Source organism: Tamandua tetradactyla, chromosome 6 (genome assembly GCF_023851605.1).
Source record: "Tamandua tetradactyla isolate mTamTet1 chromosome 6, mTamTet1.pri, whole genome shotgun sequence".
Classification (NCBI taxonomy): domain Eukaryota; kingdom Metazoa; phylum Chordata; class Mammalia; order Pilosa; family Myrmecophagidae; genus Tamandua; species Tamandua tetradactyla.
In genome coordinates, this window is record NC_135332.1 from 72,389,022 (window position 1) to 72,403,000 (window position 13,979).

At 52.9% G+C, this 13,979-nt stretch overlaps 1 protein-coding gene across 2 annotated transcripts in view; it reads left to right on the forward strand.

The window, feature by feature from the left end:
- The window catches only part of GAA (alpha glucosidase), a 34,569-nt gene that overhangs the window by 10,805 nt on the left and 9,785 nt on the right, over positions 1 to 13,979 (forward strand). For both annotated transcript variants that reach the window (XR_013177951.1, XM_077166162.1), the window contains exons 4-15: positions 591 to 756; positions 7,682 to 7,778; positions 8,034 to 8,153; positions 8,252 to 8,370; positions 8,573 to 8,704; positions 9,957 to 10,067; positions 10,522 to 10,635; positions 10,719 to 10,803; positions 11,046 to 11,163; positions 11,850 to 11,983; positions 13,118 to 13,269; positions 13,510 to 13,658. Coding sequence is in view for 1 of the 2 variants with exons in the window: in XM_077166162.1 (XP_077022277.1) it covers positions 591 to 756; positions 7,682 to 7,778; positions 8,034 to 8,153; positions 8,252 to 8,370; positions 8,573 to 8,704; positions 9,957 to 10,067; positions 10,522 to 10,635; positions 10,719 to 10,803; positions 11,046 to 11,163; positions 11,850 to 11,983; positions 13,118 to 13,269; positions 13,510 to 13,658 (1,497 nt within the window). In the remaining variant the exon portion in view is untranslated. The remainder of the gene's footprint in view (positions 1 to 590; positions 757 to 7,681; positions 7,779 to 8,033; positions 8,154 to 8,251; positions 8,371 to 8,572; positions 8,705 to 9,956; positions 10,068 to 10,521; positions 10,636 to 10,718; positions 10,804 to 11,045; positions 11,164 to 11,849; positions 11,984 to 13,117; positions 13,270 to 13,509; positions 13,659 to 13,979) is intronic.

Here is a 13,979-nt window from a genome sequence, read left to right on the forward strand (position 1 = left end):
CCAGCCCAGGCGGTGGGCTCCGGCATCCAGGCTGCTGGCCCCACTGGGCTTCATGTCCCCCTGCCGGGAGGAGGTGTGTTTGGGTCATTGCTGTCCTCTGTCCCTTCCCGTGCCTGGCTACACGTGGCAGGGTCTCCTGCTTCATCCTCCTGGCCCTCTAGCACTCAGACCCCTGTCCTTGGAGAGGTCCGTCTTGGACCCCCTGCCTGCAAGTAGATGGGAGGGAGGGAATGGGTCAGGATGCTCTTGCTTCCATGTGAAGCTCTGGACCCATCCTTCTATGTGCCGTCACCCTTTCTCTGGCCTGTCACCTCTTTGTCCCGTCACCCTCTCTTTGGCCCAGTCACCCTCTCAGTGCCCCCGTCACCCTGCAGGGCTCTGACATGCAGGTGTAGGGAGCTTGCTTGGTTGCTTGGCCTTCTGGCTCCTTCTGCCCTATAGCAGTGTGACTCTTCTTTCCTCAAAGAGCTGGCCAGGCTCCTCCAGCCCTCCTCGGGGCGCCCAGGCTGGCCCTGGGGGAGGGGTCCTATGGAAAGGTCCATCTTGGGCCCCCCGGCCCGTGGGGTGAGGGAGTCTGTCCCCTCCGGCAGGCTGAACACGACGGTGGCCCCCCTGTTCTTCGCCGACCAGTTCCTGCAGCTGTCCACCTCCCTGCCCTCCCCGTATATCACTGGCCTCGCCGAGCGCCTCGGGCCCCTGCTGCTCAGCACCAATTGGACCAGGGTCACCCTCTGGAACCGAGATGCTTCCCCCACGGTAAGGGGGTGGATTAGGACAGGTGCACAGAGTCTGGGGGTTGGCTTTGGGGGTTTCTGGTGTTCAGGGGGATGTCTGATAAAGAATGGCTGAGATAGCAAAACTAAGTGAAGAGATTATGGGGGAAAACTTCCCAACCCTTATAAAAGAAATAAATGTGCAAATCAAACAGGCCCAATGAATTCCAAATAGAATAAATCCAGATAGGCCTACTTCAAGACACATACCTAATATTACAATGTCAGATTTTGAAGAGAAGCAAAAAGTCATGAAAGCTGCGAGAGAAAAAAGATTCTCTACATAGAAGGAAAACTACATTAGACTGAGCTTGGACTACTCAACAGGCGTCGTGGAGGCAAGAAGGCAGTGGTATGATATATTTAAGATCCTGAAAGAGAATGACTTCCAGCCAGGAATTCTTTATCCTACCCAAGTTATCCTGCAAAATTGAGGGAGAGATTAAAATCTTTACGGACAAAGAAAGGCTGGGAGAATTTGCCAACGAAAGACCTGTCCTACAAGAAATACTAAAGGAATTCTGTCGGCTGAAAAAAAAAAGATAGGCTTGGAGGAGAGTACAGAACTGGGTAACTTAAACCATAAAAAGAGAGAGAGGGAAGATTATAAAGATCTGACAAACAAAAACTAAAGGATGGAATGGTGGATTCAAGAACTGCTCTTACAGTAATGACTTTGAATGTTAACGAACTAAACTTACCAATTAAAAGATACAGATCAGCAGAGTGGATTTAAAAATATAATCTAGCTATGTGCTGCTTACAAGAGATCTTAGACACAAGGGGACAAATAGATTTAAAGTGACAAGATGGAAAAAGGTGTTCCACACAAGCTGTAAACAAAAGAAAGCAGAAGTAGCTATTTTATATATCAGATAAAATAGACTTTAAATGAAAAGACATCGGGTGAGCCTCGGTGGCTCAGCAGGCAGAGTTCTCACCTGCCATGCCAGAGACCCGGGTTCGATTCCTAGTGCCCATGCAAAAAAAAAAAAAAAAAAATCACATTAAATGTGAAGATGTCATGAGAGACAAAGAAGGACACTATGTGTTAATAAAAGGAACAGTTCATCAAGAAAAAATAATCATAAATGTTTATGCTCCCAATCAAGGAGCTCTAGAGTACATGAGGCAAACCTTAGCAGAACTTAAGGGAGCGATAGATGTTTCAACAATAATAGTGGGAAGCTTCAATACACCACTCTCCTCTATAGATAGAACAACCAGACAGAAGATCAACAAGGAAATAGAGAATTTAAATAATGTGATAAATGAATTAGACTTAACTGATATATATAAAGATTGTTATACCCCAGAATGCCAGGGTATGTATTCTTCTCCAGTGCTCTTGGAACATTTTCCAGGATAGATCATATGCTGGGACAAAAATCAAGTCTTTATAAATTTAACTAGATTTAAATTATTCAAAGCATGTTCTCTGATCATGACAGAATCAAGCTGGAAATTAATAATCACTGAAGACCTAGAACCTTCACAAATATATGGTAATTAAACAACACACTCTTAAATTATCAGTGGGTCAAAGAAGAAATTGGCAAATATCTGGAGACGAATGAAAATGAAAATGCAACATATCAGAACTTACGGGATGCAGCAAAGGCAGTACTGAGAGGGAAACTTATTGCCCTAAATGTCTACATTAAAAATTTAAAAAAACAAGCAAAAATTTGATGACCTAACTTCTCACCTCAAGGAGCTAGAAAAAGAATAACAAACTAACACCAAAGCAATCAGAAAGAGAAATACCTAAGATTAAAGCAGAAATAAATGAACTGGAAAAAAATAACCAATAGAATCAACAAAACCAAAAGTTCTTAGAAAAAATCAATAAAATTGATTGACCCCTAGCTAGACTGACAAAGGAAAAAAAAAAAAGAGATGGTGCAAATAAAATCAGAAATGGGGGGGGGGTTGTTACCATGGATCCTAAAGAAATGTAAAAAATCATGAGGATATTATGAACAACTGTATGCTAGCAAACTGAACAACTTAGATGAAATGGATTGATTTCTGGAAACATGCAAACTACAGACACTGACTCAAGAAGAAAGAGAATATTTTAACAAACCAATTACAAAGAGTAAAGAGATTCAATTAGTTATCAAAAATCTTCCCACAAAGAAAAGCTCAGGACCAGATGACTTCACAGGATAATTTCATCAGACATTTCAAAATGAACTAACACTAGTTCTGCTGAAAATCTTCCCCAAAATCAAGTAATAAAATCACTACCTAACTCATTTTGTGAAGCTAACATCACTCTAATACCAAAACCAGAGAAAGATACTATAAGAAGGGAAAATTACAGACCAATCTCCCTAATGAATATAGATGCAAAAATTCTCAACAAAATTTTAGCAAATTGAATCCAGCGATATATTAAAAGAATTATACATTATGACCAAGTGGGGTTTATACCAGGAATGCAAGGGAGTTCAACACAAGAAAATCAATTGGTGTAATACAGCACATTAACAAACAGAAAGGAAAAAAATCACATAATCATATCAACTGATGCTGAAAAATTCAGGATCCTTTTCTGATAAAAACACTTCAAAAGGTTGGAATCTAAGGAAACTTCCTCAGTATCATAAAGGGCATTTATGAAAGGCCTGCAGCCAGCATCATTTTCAACAAGGAGAGATTGAAAACATACCCCCTAAGATTAGGAATGAGACAAGAATGCCCATTGTCACCACTGTTATTCAACATTATGCTGAAACTTCTAGTTAGAGCATTAAGCTAGGAGAAGGGAGTAGAAGGCATCCAGATAGAAAAGGAGAAAGTAAAACTTTCATTATTTGCAGATGACATGAACCTATACATGGAAGATCCTGAGAAATCTACACTGAAGCTACTTGACCTGATAAATTCAGCACAGTGGCAGGATATAAGATTAATATACAAAAATCAGAATGTTTCTATATACAAGTAATGACCTTGTTAAGGAGACAATTAAGGAAAAAATCCATTCAAAGTAGCAACTAAAAGAATCAAGTATTTAGGAATAAACTTTAACCAGGGATATTGAGGACCTGTACACAAAAAACTAAAAAACATTGCTGAGGGTAATCAAGGAAGATCTTAATAGATGGAAAGATATTTCGTGCTCATGGGTAAGAAGGTTGAATATCGTTAAGATGTCATTTCTACCCAAACTGACTACAGGTTCAATGCAATACCAATTAAAATTCCAACAACCTATTTTGAAGATTTGGAAACACTAGTTATCAAATTAATCTGGAAAGGTAAAAAAATCTCAAATAGCTAAAGATATCCTAAAAAAGAAGAAGAAAGTGAGAGGATTAAATTCCTGACTTTAGCTTACTCTAAAGCCACAGGGATCAAAAAGGATCTACCTTTGTACTGGCACAAAGGTAGAACTGTTGGCCAATGGAACCGAATTGAAAGCACAGAGATTGATCAAATCTATGATCAGTTCATCTTTGACAAGGCCCCCAAATCCATTGAATTGGGACAGAATAGTCTTTTCAATCAGTGGGCTTGAGAGAAGTGGATTTTAGTAACCAAAAGAATGAAAGAGGACCCTTGCCTTACACCCTACACAAAAATGAACTCAAAATGGATCGAAGGCCTAAATATTAGAGCCAGTACCATAAATTCCTAGAAGAAAATATAGGGAAACATGTTCAAGACCTAGTAATAGGAGGTAGCTTCTTGAACTTTACACCCAAAGCACAAGCTACAAAAGAAAAATAGATAGATGGGAACTCCTCAGAATCAAAAATTTCTGTGCCTCAAAGGAGTCTGTTAAGAAGGTGAAGAGGCAACTCAATGGGAGAAAATATTTGGTAATCATGTATTGGATAAAGGTTTGATATCATGTATATATAAAGAAATTAAACAACTAACAACAATGAGAATTATACAATAGGCAAAAGATGTGAATAGGCATTTTCCTGAAAAGCAAATACAAATGGCTAAGAAGCACATCTTCATTACCTATAAGAGAAATGCAAATCAAAACTACAGTGGGATATTTCACACGTGTAAGAATGAGTGCTTTTCAACAAACAGGAAACTTTAAATGTTGGAGAGGGTGTGGAGAAATTGAAACACTTATTTATTCACTGCCGGTGGAAATGTATAATGGTGCAGCCCCTGGGAAAGACAGTTTGGTGGTTCCTTAGAAAACTAAATATCGAGTTGCCCTATGACCTAGGGCAACATACCCAGAAGAGCTGGTGAAAGCAGTGACATGAACAGACATTTGCACACCACCAGTGTTCATAGCTGCATTGTTCACAATCACCAAAAGATGAAAACGATCCGGGTGTCCATCAACAGATGAGTGGATTAACAAAATATGCTATATATTTATACACACATGATGGAATATTATAGAGCAGTAAAATGAAATGAGGTTCCAAAGCATATGACAACGTGGGTGAATCTAGAGAACATAATGCTGAATGAAATCTGTCCTCTTAAAAAGCAATGAAGTAGATGGTGCATCTTTGTAGCTAGAGTATGCAAATGACTTCACAAGCAACAACTTTCATGTTTCACATTTTTAATGTTGACCATTCATAATAAAGATTAAAAAAAAGACATAGCTCACACATAAAAATAATTAATTTATGTGGTAGTTAGGTTCAGGTGTCAGCTTTGCCAGGTGAATGTGCCTGGTTCTGTTGCTGTGGACATGAGCCAACAGTACGTGAACCTCATCTGTTGCTGATTACATCTGCAGTCGCTAGGAGGCGTGCCTGCTGCAATGAATGATGTTTGATTTAATTGGCTGGTGCTTAAATGAGAGCACAACGTAGCACAGCCCAAGCAGCTCAGCCCAGGCCTTTGGAGATGCAGAAAGAAATCACCCCGGGGAAAGTTGTTGGAACCCAGAGGCCTGGAGAAAAGGCCAGCAGAGATCACCCTGTACCTTCCCACGTAAGAAAGAACCTCAGTTGAAAGTTAACTGCCTTTCCTCTGAAGAGCTAATGAAATAAATCCCCTTTTATTAAAAGCCAATCTGTCTCTGGTGTGTTGCATTCCAGCAGCTAGCAAACTGGAACAGTTTACTTGAACTTTAGGCCTTGATTTCTTGTGTTTTTATAAAGTGATGACTCAACTCAGGCCTCTGCCATAAAATGCAAATGTGAAATTCTTAACACATGCGTGAGGTTAGAAGCGTGTCCTTTGCTAATTAAAGTATCTGAAAAAAAACAAAAACAAAGAACAACTAATCCTGTGAGACCTTGTCATTTAATATCATACAAAAATGCTTCTGGGCAAGGAGCTTTATTACATATGGTCATGAAAAGTATGGAGGCGCCATCTCTGGATATTTTTATATCAAATCTTTACTCATCTCACACCCCTTATAAACACAAACCAAAAGTGCTATATTTAAACATCTACATTTGTTGGTATTTCTTTAAAAAAAAACAACTTAAATGAGGTGGATATCTCTCTCTTAGCCAACATAGCAAGCAAACTCACTGCCCTCCCCCTCTCTATGTGGGACATGACTCTCAGGGGTGTGGACTTTCCTGGCAACGTGGGACAGAAATCCTAGAATGAACTGGGACTCAGCACCAAGGGATTGAGAAAAGCTTCTCCACCAGAAGGGGGAAGAGAGAAATGAGACAAAATAAAGTGTCAGTAGCTGAGAGATTCCAAACAGAGTCAAGAGGTTATCCTGGAGGTTATTCTTACGCATTATATAAATATCACCTTTGTAGATTAAGGTGTATTAGAGAGGCTGGAGGGAAGTACCTGAAACTGTAAAGCTGTGTTCCAGTAGCCTTGTTTCTTGAAGATGATTGTATAATGATGTAGCTTTCGCAGTGTGACTGTGTGATTGTGAAAACCTTGTGTCTGATGCTCCTTTTATGTACAGTATGGACAGATGAGTAACACGTATGGATTAAAAGTAAATAATAAGGGGAATAAATGTTAAAAGAAAAAGAAAAAGAAGTGAGGTGGGGCGGACATGCATCCGGCCCCCCCACCCCGAGAGGAGACCCTCCCCAGACCCTGGTGCCTGTTTGGTGGGTGCAGAGCTGGGCAGGACCTCTCCAGGGCGCAGCCCCTGTGGCCGTGTCTGAGCCCAGCCAGGTAAAGGTGGGAGCTGGGCCCCCTGTCAGTGCACCCCTGGGTTTTAGGCAGATTGAGGGTTCCCTTGCTGCTCTGGGAACCCTGAGTTTGTGGAACTGGTGTCCACCTGCACCCCCAGAAGCACAGATTAACCTATCCTCATAGGGCCGCACTGTTTACGAAGCTCCCAGGGCTTGGGGAGTCATGGGGTGGAGGACACCTCAATCCCCACACAGAGCCTCCCCAGGAAGTGTGATTGGGACCCCCCACCGCATGCGGGGCGCTGCTCGGGAGTCACGATCCCCTGTATGGGGAGAATCAGGGCTCAGAGGCTGAGTGGCCTGCCTGGAATCTCCAGCCAGGGGGCCGAGGAGCCAGGTCAGAGACCAGGGCGTCCATGCTTAGGCCGGGTGCTGTTACCTGCTTCCAGGAGTGCTGGCGTGGGGACTCAGCAGGGGGCTGCTGTGTTGCTGGACGCTGTGAGGGGTGGGGGGGCGAGCTGGGAGTTGATTCTGAGCATTCTGGGGGGTTGGGTCGAGCTGGACACTGGGGGATGTGAGTTGGGTGTGGGTTGTAGGCACTGGGTGGTGGGGGCTGCTGGGTGTAGATACTGGGCACTGAGTGGGGAGGCACGCTGGGTGGGGGATTTAGGTGCTGGAGGCTCCCTCTCCAGGCAGCCAGGAAGGCACTCAGCTACAGAGACTCAGTGTCCCCTGGCGGGCGGGTCCTCGGGTTTGGTTCTGGGCTGCCACCAGCACAGCCACAGCCGGGAGGGGAGCGTGGAGCAGAGCAGCTGCCGGCGCTGAGAGTGCTGTCTCCTGCCCCAGCCTGACACGAACCTCTACGGCTCCCACCCTTTCTACCTGGTTCTGGAGGACGGCGGGGCGGCCCACGGGGTGTTCCTACTGAACAGCAATGCCATGGGTGAGTGGGCACCCACGCGGCCCCCCGAGCCCAGCCCCTGCTGTCTCCCTCTGCACGGAGGGCGCGGGAGGGTCTCCGCCCGGCCTGAGAGGCACCTGGAAGTCCAGGCGAGGGGCTCTGGGCAGGGCGTCGAGGCCGGGGGGGGGGGGGGGTCCCCCCAAGGTGGCTGCATGCTCTGCCCGCGGCGACTAGGCCCCGGGGCGGGGTGTTTGGCTGGAGCCCCTCTACCCACCCACCCCATGCCTCCCCTCGCAGACGTGGTGCTGCAGCCGAGCCCAGCCCTCAGCTGGCGGACGACGGGCGGCGTCCTGGACTTCTACGTCTTCCTGGGCCCCGAGCCCCAGCGCGTGGTGCAGCAGTACCTGGCCGTCGTGGGTAGGGCCCTGCCCGCTCCGCGCCCCCCGCCCCGCCCCCCCCCGCCCCCCCCCCCGTCTCCTCTGCCCCCTCACGACGAGGTCGCCGTCGGCCTTCAGGGAACCCGTTCCTGCCCCCGTACTGGGGCCTGGGCTTCCACCTCTGCCGCTGGGGCTACTCGTCCACCGCCATCACCCGCCAGGTTGTGGAGAACATGACGGCGGCCGGCTTCCCCCTGGTGAGGGCGGCGGGGGCGGAGGAGGACGTGGGGGTGGAGGCGCTGGGAGGGGGCGGGGAGGACTCCCGGGGTGGGGGGGTGAGTGAGGGCCTGGGGTGTGAGTGCGGGGAGGCCCTGGGAGGGGGTGGGGGAGGACCCCTGGGGAGGACAGCCCAGGGCGGGGGTGCGGGGACGAGGGCTGGGCGCTGTGCTGTGGCGGCAGGACGTCCAGTGGAACGACCTGGACTACATGGACGCCAGAAGGGACTTCACGTTCAACAAGGACGGCTTCGCCGACTACCCGGCCATGGTGCGCGCGCTCCAGCAGGGTGGCCGGCACTACGTCATGATTGTCGTGAGTGTCCCCCCCCCCCACGCCACACACACACAGGGCCGCCCCCCCAAGCCACTCCTCCTCCACCTGGCACCGTCCTGATTCGGGTGCTCGTTAAGGGTCTTTTTGAGATGGAGGGTCTCTCCCAGGTGTCTGGGTCTCCCGGGGAGCTGTAACCGAGCCCCACCAGCAGGGCCTTGGATGGCAGGTGTCGGCAGGGCCACCCTCCCTCTCGCATCGGCGGGGACAGTCCCCCCTTGCCTCTTCCAGCTGCTGGGGTTCTGGAAAGCTCTCCTACCCTTGGCTGGGGCATGGGCTGTGCCAGCGGCCCCTCGGGGCTCCTCCCGGGCCCATTCTTCCTTCTTGTAAGGACGCCCACCGCACCGATGCCAGCCTAGCCTTCATGCAGTTTGGCTCCATCTTAGCTTACCCCATTCAAAGATTCTTCTCCACATCGGGTCACATTCAAGGAACTAGGAGGTTAGGTCTTATGCATGCCTTTCTCGGGGGGCACAGTGCAGCCCCTCACCTCAGGAATGCACGGTTTGGTCCCTGCTGCCGGCCAGGGGTCCCTGGAGACATGTTTCTCCAGATTGTTTCCGTTGTAGGTTACTCCAGCTGGCCTCAAGCAGAGGTGTGTGTTTGTGGGGTGTAGTCAGCAGACACCTCCCAGCGCAGGAAAGGGCTGGGGGAACAGTGGACAGCTCTGCCCCACTCCCATTCGGCCCCTCCCTCCCCTAGGCTCCTCCCTCCCTTCCACTTGGTACGAGGGAAGGAGGGCGTGGCCGAGGGCAGCTCCTGGCTCGCTTCCCTGCAGTCTGCACTGGAAGGGAGCCCCAAAATCTCCTTGCACCAGCCCCTGTGGCCAGAGGGGCTCTAAAAGGAGGCAGGGAAGGGGGCCAGGAGGCCAAGCGGTCGCCACCACGGATCCCCACACTCCCCAAGAGGTGCTCCCCTGAGTTGTGCCCACGTTGCCCATTTTGTCGTTACTGCCCTTCTGCCGGTGGCAGGCATTGGTGGCCTGCCGGGAGGGCAGAGCCAGGTGCCCGCTGTAACACACCTGGAGAGCTCTAGAGCTTGGAGAAGAGGTGATGCCCCTCACCCTCCTTCCATGCTCATGTGCAGGTGTGCTCACCTGTAGCCCCTGGGTTCCTTCTCCCAGCCCGCTCTCCAGGCCGCCCTGTGCACAGGACAGGCAGTGTTGTGATATGGAAATGCCCCCATTTTCCCAGCGACTAGCTCTGAGGCTTTCTGACTGTTTCTCTTACCCCAGGACCCCGCCATCAGCAGCTCGGACCCGGCCGGGAGCTACAGACCCTACGACGAGGGTCTGCGGAGGGGGGTCTTTGTCACCAATGAGACAGGGCAGCCGCTGATTGGGAAGGTAGCGTGGGGGCTGGGGCCGAGGGGTTAGGAAGCAGCTGCTGGGGAAGATGGGGCTTCTAGCGGCACAGAAGCAGGGAGGGCTGCACATCCTCCTGCCCCCGTGTCCCCTGGCAGTTCCTGGGCCTTCCCCACTCCAGGCAGGCCGGGAAGCAAGTGCAGGGGGTCCCAACTGCGAGACAGGCTGGGGAAGGGTGCCAGGATGGCAGGACCTTTGTAGAGTGGGCGCTGGGACTCGTTTTTCTCCCAGCTCCTCGCACCCCGCAGTCTTGGATCTGCAGTCCCTCCACCCCCCTAGTAGATGTCTCTGTGGGTGGCCTCTCACTCTCCCACACCCCTGATGGCCCCGTCCTGGTGCTGTGGGTGGAGGTGCGCTCGCTGACCCCCTGCCCAGTGCCCTCGGGCCCAGCTGTCTCGGACACGGTCCGAGAGAGGTCACAGCTCATGTCCCCCAGGTGTGGCCCGGGTCCACGGCCTTCCCTGACTTCACCAACCCCGAAACCCTGGCCTGGTGGGAAGATATGGTGGTCGAGTTTCACACCCAGGTGCCCTTCGATGGCATGTGGATTGTAAGTGCTGCCCCCCCCACCCTGCACCCCATTGTGCCAGGGCCGCCCGCACCCTCGCCCCCCACCCAAAGCCTTTCTTGCAGGACATGAACGAGCCGTCCAACTTTGTAAGGGGCTCCCAGGACGGCTGCCCTGACAACGAGCTGGAAAACCCGCCCTACGTGCCAGGTGATCCTCCGCCCTGCCCACCTCTGGTTCCCAGTAGGTTGTCAGGTGTTCCAGCTCACCATGGGGATTTTCCCTCTCTAGTCTGGGGGCCTCAGAGGTCCCATTTCTGAGTGGACCGTCCGGTCTTGGTTATCAGCCAGGTTCCTGCCCTTGGAAAGGTGGAGGGGCTGTCCCGGGGACGTGCTACAGGCCCCAGGATCTGGGAGGGGCGCTGAGGGCACCACCTGCCGTGTCCCTTCCAGGGGTGGTTGGTGGGACCCTCCAGGCAGCCACGCTCTGCGCCTCCAGCCACCAGCACCTCTCCACACACTACAACCTGCACAACCTGTACGGCCTGACGGAAGCCATCGCCTCCCACAGGTGAGGAAGGCCCCGCCTCCACCCCATGCTCATTTTGGCCCCTCCTTGTTCTTGGCCCTGCCCCGTGCTCACCTGGGCCCCGCCCGCACCACCCTGGCTCCACCCTGGGCTCATTTTGGCTCCACCTTCTCTTGGCCCCACCTCTGCTACCCATGCTCCACCCTGCACTCATTTTGGTCCCTCCCTGCTCTTGGCCCCACCCCCATGCTCACCTGGACCCCGCCCCCACTGACTGGCCCTGGCTGCAGACCTGCAGTGGGGGCGGTGCTTTCCACTGGGTCAGAGCAGGTTTTCCTGGAGAAAAACCCAGAGCCCAGACTTCTCTAGGGGCTCTCACCACCCTCACCCCAGAGCCAGGGTGCCCCTTTCTCGCCTCCCGTTGGGCCACGAAGAGACTGCAAGGCCGGGCTAACCAGGACCCTGCAACCCTGCAACCCTTCGAAGTTGTGGGGCACTTGTCATCCCCCTGTCGCCTGAGAGAGCCTGGGGCCAGCCCTCCCCCATCCCTGGGCTCCCCTGGCAGCCCTCGGTCCCTCGCTGCCTTCCTGCTGCCCCCTATTTCCAAGTGCTGCCACTTGGGGCCAGTCCCTCAGCTGCTCTGGTGTCCACTGGGTAGCTCTGGGGGGCATGGGGGCTTTTGAGGGGAGCCCATGTATCACACCTTGCTGACCCCCTGCCTTACCCAGGGCCCTGGTGAAGGCTCGGGGGACACGCCCCTTCGTGATCTCCCGCTCTACCTTTGCCGGCCATGGCCGCTACGCCGGTCACTGGACAGGGGATGTGTGGAGCAGCTGGGAGCAGCTGTCATTCTCTGTGCCAGGTGGGTGCCCGTCAGAGGTGCTGCTCAGAGGGGGGGGTTGCCCCAGGAGTAATTTCTGGGCTCAGCAAGGTTCCCAGAGGTGCCTCCCTGCCAACTCGTGGGGTGAGGGGTCCACTGACCTCTGCTCACCTGGGCAGGTGTGTTCACACGTGCGGATCAGGCTTCCTGCTTCCAGGTGTCCCCGTCTCTGGCACACCCTGGGCCACCACTCACAAATCCGTCAGGCTCTCCCGTCACACAAAGCTCCTTCTGCCAGGCCACATTCTGAGATGCAGAAAACTGGTCCCATCTCAGCCCGCAGGTGGCTGTCCCTGGCCTTGGCCTGGCACCACCCCACAAAGGGGGAATTGTTTTTCCGCCCAAGAGCATTGGTGCTGCCTGATCTGAGTTAGGTCCAGATACGGCCTCAGGGCCACCCATGCGGGGGCTGAGAGTCCCCAATGGAGCCCTGCTGGCCCCTGCACACATGTCCCTGCATTGAGAGTGCCTCTGTGTGGGCCTGGGGGTGCTGCCTGCCCAGGTCCTCGTGGTGCCCACCTGACAATTCTTACCTGGTGGGGACATAGCGGGATGGTGTCCAAGTCCTGGGAAGCCGCCAACTGAAGCTGCGTCACGGGGTTGGGGTGCTGGTCTTTGCTCCCCGTCTTTCTGGTTCTCGGACTTTAGTTCTTGAGTGAGCTGGTAGCTCAGAAACAAAGGCCATGCAGTTCCTAGGATCTCTGTACCAAAAGACATTGCCCATGGCCTGGGGCAGGCCCTGCTTCACCTTCACAGGGTGGTGGTTCCTAAGGCATGGGGAGAGGGTGGCCCGGCCCGGCCCAGCCCTCCCCATGTGCCCCCTCTGAGCAGGGGTGTGGGCAGTGCCAGGCCGGATGCAGGATGCTCTTGAACCCATCCTGACCTCTGGTGGCCCAGGAGCATGGCTGCCCTCTCGGGATGGTTTGCTCTGCCCACCGCAGGGTGCTAGGAAGCACCCACACAGCAGGGGCCCAGAGGAAGCAGCAAAGGAGGTGGCGCTGACTGCAGGGGGCCTGGGTGGGGAGGGGCTTCTCGGCTGGCGTGTCCGTCGCATCCTTCTGCACAACCTGGCCTGCCCTAGCAGCCTGGGGCCCAGTCTGACCTCTGCCCTCCCAGGAATCCTGCTGTTTAATCTGCTGGGGGTGCCCCTGGTCGGGGCTGACATCTGTGGCTTCCTGGGCAACACGTCGGAGGAGCTGTGTGTGCGCTGGACACAGCTGGGGGCCTTCTACCCCTTCACGCGCAACCACAACGACCTGCACAGCCTGGTAGGCCCCGGGGCTCCTGGGGTCCCCACCCCGGAGACCCTGCCCCGCGGGAAGCCCCACCCACCTGGGCTCTGGGTTCCATCCCTGGGGATCGGCTTTGCCGGGCCCAGTTGCGCTGCCTCCCATCGCTGGGGGCTCGTGGCTGGGGGTGGTGGGGAGCCCCGGGTCTGCTGAGTGCTTTGAGGGGCAGCGGCCTTGGCGCCCAGGTGTCCCCTCCACGCCCCGTGTCCCCTGCCGCAGCCTCAGGAGCCATACCGGTTCAGCGAGCCCGCTCAGCAGGCCATGAGGCAGGTCCTGGGTCTGCGCTATGCCCTCCTGCCCTACCTCTACACGCTGTTCCACGCGGCCCACGTCGCTGGGGAGACTGTGGCTCGGCCCCTCTTCCTCGAGTGAGTGACCGGGGCTGGGCAGTGGGCGGCCCCGGCCATCAGTGGGGTGGGAACCCATTGCAGCTGAGGGAAGATGAGGTCAAAACCTGGGCCCTCCCCTACTGAGGCCCCCCCACCCCATACCCCAAATTCCTGCCCCTTAGTTCCCAGCTCAGGGGTGGGGCCTTTGACATATAGAAAAAAAACCATGGGTGTGGGCCAGTCCCCCGAGCAGGTCATAAAATGACCCTGATTCCATCAGTTTGGGGCTGGCTTGAGGGAAGAAAACCTCAAAAGAACCCCCCAAACAGGACATCGACATAAAAGTGACTGTAAGACAAA